General features: G+C 33.3%; 3 protein-coding genes across 3 annotated transcripts; all 3 read left to right on the top strand.

The window, feature by feature from the left end:
- Positions 1 to 164: 164 nt before the first annotated feature.
- Positions 165 to 891, top strand: LOC143182857 (chymotrypsin inhibitor-like). Its single transcript, XM_076384146.1, has 3 exons — positions 165 to 322; positions 421 to 521; positions 684 to 891. The coding sequence occupies exons 1-3, from the start codon at positions 268 to 270 to the stop codon at positions 771 to 773; spliced, it is 246 nt and encodes an 81-aa protein (XP_076240261.1). The 5' UTR covers positions 165 to 267; the 3' UTR covers positions 774 to 891.
- A 599-nt stretch (positions 892 to 1490) lies between these two features.
- On the top strand, positions 1491 to 2925 carry LOC143182859 (chymotrypsin inhibitor-like). The gene is made up of 3 exons (XM_076384147.1): positions 1491 to 1765; positions 2276 to 2376; positions 2705 to 2925. The coding sequence occupies exons 1-3, from the start codon at positions 1717 to 1719 to the stop codon at positions 2783 to 2785; spliced, it is 231 nt and encodes a 76-aa protein (XP_076240262.1). The 5' UTR covers positions 1491 to 1716; the 3' UTR covers positions 2786 to 2925.
- A 2368-nt stretch (positions 2926 to 5293) lies between these two features.
- Positions 5294 to 6491, top strand: LOC143183152 (chymotrypsin inhibitor-like). The gene is made up of 3 exons (XM_076384604.1): positions 5294 to 5385; positions 5530 to 5645; positions 6193 to 6491. Exons 1-3 carry the CDS (start codon positions 5334 to 5336, stop codon positions 6271 to 6273), a joined length of 249 nt encoding a protein of 82 aa, XP_076240719.1. The 5' UTR covers positions 5294 to 5333; the 3' UTR covers positions 6274 to 6491.
- The last annotated feature ends 520 nt before the right edge of the window (positions 6492 to 7011 follow it).

The raw sequence follows: 7011 nt of genomic DNA on the forward strand, positions 1-7011 counted from the left end.
CAACGCTGACATTTATCTACCTCGTTTTTTGTCAGCGTTGCACAATTAAAGAGACGACTTTCATTTTTGTTTAGAGTGTAGTAGATGTAATAAAACATCTGTATGTGTATCTTAAGCTGATTCATTTGAGAAGTTCATATTTAACGTAGTTGCATTATCAAACGAAACACAGATAAATTATTTGTGTGCGTGCTATAAAAGTTCGTGCTGCAAGCAAGAAACCACAGTACAAGAATTGACATTCCAAAGATAAAGTCTGATAGCAGTATGTCTTGCAAAGTGATCGTGCTCTTCGCGTTTATGGCGATGGTTTTCTGTACAGGTAAAAAAATCTTCCGTTATAATAGTTACCTATTGTATCGCCATTTTGAAATTATTTTTCTGGTGGTCATAATCACATTTGTATTCAAAATTCTACAGTCATAGAAGCAGATGAATATTGTGGACCAAATGAAGTCTATAGATCATGTGGATCGTATTGCCAACCCACTTGCGAAGACCCTAATCCCATTTGCATCGAGGTAGGTATAGTTTATTACTTATATAATTTACATTATTCAGGCCCGAATTTCGATCTCACTTTTGTATAAAAAAAAAGAGAGAGAGAGAGAGAGATGGATAAAGTATTTATAATTTTCTAATGTAATCTAAAATAAATATATTAAATAAAAATTTTATTGTAGGTGTGTAAACCAGGGACGTGTGAATGTAAATTTGGCTTTGTACGCAAGGACGGAGATTGCGTTCCACTTGCACAATGTACACAACCCTAATAACTTTTTGATTGATGTTTACCAAATTTAGGGATTGTTTCTTGTACCTTGTTACTCAATAAAATATCATTATATGTTGATGTTTTTGGCTGTTTTTCAATAAATGATCAGAATTTGAGTGAATGCTTATATTATTTAAAATTATCTCACCAAATTTCTCGAAAAAAAAATATCCTTTCTGATACAACCAGGGAAAAGTCTCTCCTCGTTTTCTGCGGAAACTAATTCATAGAAAATTCTAGAATAAATGCAATGAAATGACCTCATTTCAATGATACTGGAAAGACAACAATAGATAGCAATGGAACATTAGACTATTACGAAAAAGCATTGAATCAACCGTGGGAAGAAAGTTAACCGTCCTTCAAGAAAAGCATGTCACGTCTTATATTCAGTTTTAAGGAATGCTAGCCTAGATAATTGACAAGTCGGAAAAAAGTAACCTTTTATGTGAATAATTTTATCTACAAACATATTCCTAATTGACAGAAAATAAACATTATTACAAAACGGAATAACACTGCTGCAAAAGTTAAAAGAATGTTTAGTTCACATGATTATTCATACGATATTTATATTGTTCCACAGTAATGTGTTTTTTCCTGAATAAGTAGATGTTTATCTATGTTATTATAACCAATAGTAACTATATAATAGCAAGATACGTGCAGTTGACAGTCTAGGAGCGTCATCGACACAACGCGCAGAAAGCAATCGAATAGGACAAGGCTTCCGCGTTCATATGCAACGTTAACATATTTTCAAGACGAGAGAGAAAACTAGTTAAAGAGGACAAGAGATACTATTTCAGCAAATCAGTAGAAGAGGAAAAATCAAGGAGAAAAAGAACAAGTGTCGATCTTCGTATACAGTGTTTCGTAAACCAGTATATAAAGGGGAGTAATGCCTACGAGTTCTAGTCAGTCATAAACTATCCAAGACAATGTCTCGATTCTTTTTCGTTCTACTCGTCCTAGCAGTAATTTCTGCTAGTAAGTATTTGCAATCACTCTATTTAAGCTGATGTGTTCGTTTTAGAATAAATAAAAATTAGCTCAATGAGAATATATGTATACAGTGTATTTCACAGCAGGTGTCAGAAATCTTAAGGATTATTAATCGATGAGAAAACGCCTGAAATTCGTGTAAAAAGTGCCTGACTTAGGACTTATTCTACTGATTCTGCTATGTCTGGCCTGTCTAATTTACGCCAGCAGTAGAATACGTCCCAAGTCCTAAGTCAGACACCTTTCACACGAATTTCGGGCATTTTTTCAACAATTAATAATTCTGACATGAGGCCTCAAACACATTTTCATCATTTTTGATTTTTGTTCTATTTTGCCATGTAGGATCAGCTCTTAAAATTTCTGACACCTGTTGTCGTACACCCTATAATAAAACGGGGATGTAACGACTTTAGATGAATCTAGTAAACCGATAATCATTGGATTTGAGCAGATGACACTGAACAATAACGCAATATTTTTGTCTTCTTTAAGGTACGTTTGGTCAGCAATGTGGGTTAAACGAGCAGTGGAACGATTGTGGAACGGCCTGTCCAGCAATGTGTAATAGACCTAAAGTGACCATCTGCACTGATGTTAGTATTTAAAGTTTATTCTGAATCTTTATGATTGATTCTATAAATGTAGTGAGTCCCAGAAGCATTTTTACAACTTTCGTTATTGATTTCAAACAACCAACAGTCATACGTATTTTAGAATATACGTCTTGATAATTTTATCGACATGCGTCTATAATGTAATAAAATAAGAAAACGTAACAAATGTAAAAAACGTAATTATCAACGTAACAAAAACAAGAAATGAACAGTTAAACAATACAAATCTAGTCTGTAACTTCCTATACTTATTACACGCAATATATTCTTACTGTTATAACTCAAGAGTTACTTATTTCATTTTCAGCAATGTGTAATCGGTTGTCAATGCAAAGACGGTTATCTGAGGAACAACGAAGGAACTTGTGTTACCCAAGCAGAGTGTTAACATTACTGAAGGACTACAGAAACGTATCCACACATTGTTATTAACTTTTCGAAACTTATAATTGCTTTTTAGTACCTTTTTCTCTGTTACTGATTATTCACATGCAAATAGATGATTATTAAATAATACTACTTACACTACCTATAATTTGTAATTATTCACAACTGGGACATGGAATACGATATACCGTTTATTTTAATATAAAGTAAAACGTTATTATTTAGCAATAATAAACATTACAGTTAATAAAGAATTATAAAATACGTTTAAGCGTTTTTTCATTATCATTTATATATTTTATCTAGACTTATATACTTATATGATATACTTATAGTATCTACTATATTGTGTTGCGCATACAAGCATATATTTATATACGCACAGCATTAAAGGCGGTCAATCACAGAAACTTCAGTAGGCCTGCAAGGTGTCAAAGAGCACGACCTTTCAGTCAGATCAGAGCTCGTTAATAGCCATGCTGTCCCAAATGTATGCCGATAACAGAATCATCTCGCGGCGTTATTTACTTCGTACGTAACATGATGAAGACTTACCAGAAAAATATTTACTACCATCGGTCAAGGCGAAAACGATGTTCAAACTACATGGGAAGGATTCCACGTTAGATACAACGGTTCCAAATCCCTTGTTATCTAATCGAATCATCATCAATTTTAGCGAATTATCGCGGTCTAATTTCACGGTGTATTTACTTCACGAGATATGCTTCAATCGAATCGATCGATTTAACGAAATGCTTCTAGAATATTTCTCTTCAATCGAATTTAAATTCATTAAAAGGATTCGTATCCTTTTCGATCGAACAAAACGTGTGTTAATGATAACTAGAGGCTTTCAGTCACTGATTAGTGCCTTTTTAAGACATAATTGAGCTTAGCTCAAATAGAGTTGAAAGAATGAGAAGTGAATTGAGTAACAAATGTAAAGGCAGTTGCGATAAGGATTGCTACCGATTGTATCAGATGCTTTGTTCTTGATCTTTAATCGATATATAAAAAGCCTTCCTATTTCTAAATCCACATTAGAAACAAAGGATTATTTGATTTAAGTAAAAAAATCTGTTATTAAATATATAGGGCGACCAAAAATAGCATAGAATATGGGCTGAATTTTTTCCGTGCCTTTAAATCTTACCTACAGGCTTCTGTAGGTGAGATAGCTGTATTAAATCAGGACAAGTTAACAATTTAATATTACCGAACAACAGGAATTGTTTGGACTGAGCCTAGAAACCAATCTGCTTTCTTGGAAGCAAGATTAAGGAGTAAATTACAATTTTCTCGGCAAAATCAGTGGCAAAGGTCGTTATTCTGAAAGATAGACTGTAACTCTTACATTACAGCCAATTAACGATATTTCCCGGTTATCTATTTCGTAGAAACAAATCGGATTCGAGCACATCTTTATGTAAATCCCGAACAGTAAAATTTGTAAACAACGAGTTGAATACGAAATGAGACTTGGTGAAATTAGAGAAACAGTATAACAAATGAGTTTACACAGTTCGCGATAAATATGATATAAAATTGCTTGGAAACGATGTCACGATGAGAACCATGACTATCGTCTCCTCGTTCTCGTGCACAACGAATCTGATGATCTAACAGAATGCAAAACAAGTGACAAAATTCACAAAGCACGCTAATTGATTGCACGAGGTGCTATGCATGCTGCAGTTTTTTCTTGAGAAAAATGTACACATTTAGATAATGTATTCCACAGAACGTTTCAACTTGATGGTCGACTGTGTAAGAAACTATTAATATTGTTAGAGGTTCAAATTAGTAACGAAATCAAAGGAAATATACTGGAAAAATACAAAACTTATTTATTAATCTACGCTAGAGGCTTCTAAAATAAAAGGAAATATATTATCTGGTAATATTAATCATAAATCATCAAGAAATTAGTCCTTTTCCAGACAGTTTATATCGCTCATTCGCTACAACAATGACATAACTCAAACATTATAATTCAAACAAAATAATTAATTTTTGGACAAATGAAGTAATAACTTAATTTTTGGAGAAATGAAGCAATAGAGATGTACCTACTTATTATTTTCTTAAATACTAATTACAAATCACAGAGTTCCACACAGCAACTTTAATCGTGAGACCCATCAAAAGCAAAGTGTCAAATGCAATATTTCTCATCTCTCGAGACATATAATTACCTACGGATAAAGTGTAAGATAAGCTATCATCGCATCGATTAATTGCATCGATCCAAAGCAATCCTACGTTATTTACTACACTACAATAAGAAAACAAAATATCGTATCAGATAACTCTCGATACGATCGTCTTGAGTGTACGTGATAATTCACGAGGAGCGACGAAATCGCGAACTGAACAAAGTGGGAAGTGACAAAACTTAAGAAGAGAAACGCGGCAAGGGGAAGTGGCCACAGTGTGAAGGTTACGGCTGAGAGATCGTATAAAAGCTGAAGACGACCAAGACAAATCAGTATTCGTTCGATACCAGTCAAAGCGTCGATCAAATCCGTATTCTTCAACCTACAAACATGTCTCGCGCCGTAGTTCTTCTCTTACTCGTAGTGGCTGTTGCTTACACCAGTAAGTAATCAAATTTCCAACAAATCAAATTATTCGTTTACATATTTTAATAATAATCGTTTAATATTCGCGATTTTTCGTTGAAATGCAATTTTCAAATCCGAGAAAGAAGACTGTATTTGAAACTTCAATATTTCGTTGCAGCTGCATTCCCAAATGGAGCAGGACCCGAAGAGTGCGGTCCTAACGAAGAATTCAATGCATGTGGATCCGCCTGTGTGGACACATGTGACAAAAAAGCTTCACCTATCTGTGTACTGGTTAGTGTTTCATTTACGTTTTATAAAAAAGTTTGAAAGAGTAGTACAGTAAAACCTCGATTAAGCAGGTCTTGAATATTGACAGTTCCTCTTATTCAAGATCAGCTCTATATGATTTAATGCCAATAAGAGTGCAGTTAGACATTGATTGAAACTTGATCTATAGGATGTCTCAAAACTATGGAACAAGCTGAGATATGCCTCGTTAGCCGAATACCTAAATTTCAATCAACGATATCTCGAATATGCTTCAGATTGCAAAACGGTACAGGACTTTTCGATTTCTATTTGCATGAAGCATATGCATGTCTCGGCTTGTCCCATAGTTTTGGGATACCCTGTATACCATAATAGTAACCAGCTCAAAGTATGAATAAAACTAATTAGGAAGATACTTCAAGTTTGAAGCTCGTTTTAATCAGATTAATCGAGGTTAAATTGTACATTTAATTCGAGGAGAAAAAAATGTACAGAGAACATGTGTGATTTTCTGTCAATGGACCATGTGTGAACTAGTTTCTAATGTCTACACGATTTTTTGTTATAGAGGTGCGTAGTTGGTTGCCAGTGTAAACAAGGCTACGTGAAGAACAGCGAGAACCAATGTGTCCTAACTCGTGATTGTTAATCGTGATGAAAAGGCAGAGATTGTGAAAGGAACTTTTAGTTTTAAGCAAATTGTAAAACATCATGACAGTTATGCGTGGTAGAATGCTTTCTTCGATCCGGTGTAATTTGATTTATTTTTAGTGGTACCCACTAATTATTGTACTATAACAATTCTCATCTCGCTTACTTTTGTTAAGCTATCACTTTTGTGTTTAATATAAAAAACTTTTTAAACTATTTATGTCTTTTCACTTCCCTAATTCTAATATACCTACAATCATTGAGAAAAATTACGTTTAAGCCAAGAAAACTATACTTTTGAAGGTATTGTTACAAAACAGAGATAAATTAAGAAGAAGGTGGATAAAATAAGTTTGAATAAAATCGTATTGTAGAATGTATATGGGTTAATAAAACTACTTCGATGCATAATAATTAGTAAAACTATTAGTAAATAAAACTACTTCGAAACATGTGCATTTCCGTGTATTTTTGATTCTTCAGCAAATATAAATACTATCAGAAATTAAATTCCTAGCAAAAGAAAATAGTAGAGATCGTGAACTTTAATAATAACCGATAACTAAAGAAGATTAGGTTAAAATTTTAAGAAAAGTATTTCTATGGCTCAGTAAAAGTTCCAGAAACTATAAGAAAAATGTATAGCTTGCATGAACTCAACACTTTCTTTTTTTTAACAGTATCAACAGTATTTTGTTTGAAATTTAATTTTAATATTTCAAAATCCGTGATCTAT

This window comes from Calliopsis andreniformis, chromosome 9, assembly GCF_051401765.1.
Source record: "Calliopsis andreniformis isolate RMS-2024a chromosome 9, iyCalAndr_principal, whole genome shotgun sequence".
NCBI classification, from domain to species: Eukaryota; Metazoa; Arthropoda; class Insecta; order Hymenoptera; family Andrenidae; genus Calliopsis; species Calliopsis andreniformis.

Bases quoted from the DNA above. Each gene is read 5' to 3' on its own strand.
- LOC143182857 (XM_076384146.1), top strand. From the start codon at position 268: ATGTCTTGCAAAGTGATCGTGCTCTTCGCGTTTATGGCGATGGTTTTC. The intron at 323-420 runs GTAAAAAAATCT...AAAATTCTACAG, and splicing joins GGCGATGGTTTTCTGTACAG to TCATAGAAGCAGATGAATAT. The intron at 522-683 runs GTAGGTATAGTT...ATTTTATTGTAG, and splicing joins CTAATCCCATTTGCATCGAG to GTGTGTAAACCAGGGACGTG.
- LOC143182859 (XM_076384147.1), top strand. From the start codon at position 1,717: ATGTCTCGATTCTTTTTCGTTCTACTCGTCCTAGCAGTAATTTCTGCT. The intron at 1,766-2,275 runs GTAAGTATTTGC...GTCTTCTTTAAG, and splicing joins CCTAGCAGTAATTTCTGCTA to GTACGTTTGGTCAGCAATGT. The intron at 2,377-2,704 runs GTTAGTATTTAA...TTTCATTTTCAG, and splicing joins AAGTGACCATCTGCACTGAT to CAATGTGTAATCGGTTGTCA.
- LOC143183152 (XM_076384604.1), top strand. From the start codon at position 5,334: ATGTCTCGCGCCGTAGTTCTTCTCTTACTCGTAGTGGCTGTTGCTTAC. The intron at 5,386-5,529 runs GTAAGTAATCAA...ATTTCGTTGCAG, and splicing joins AGTGGCTGTTGCTTACACCA to CTGCATTCCCAAATGGAGCA. The intron at 5,646-6,192 runs GTTAGTGTTTCA...TTTTTGTTATAG, and splicing joins CTTCACCTATCTGTGTACTG to AGGTGCGTAGTTGGTTGCCA.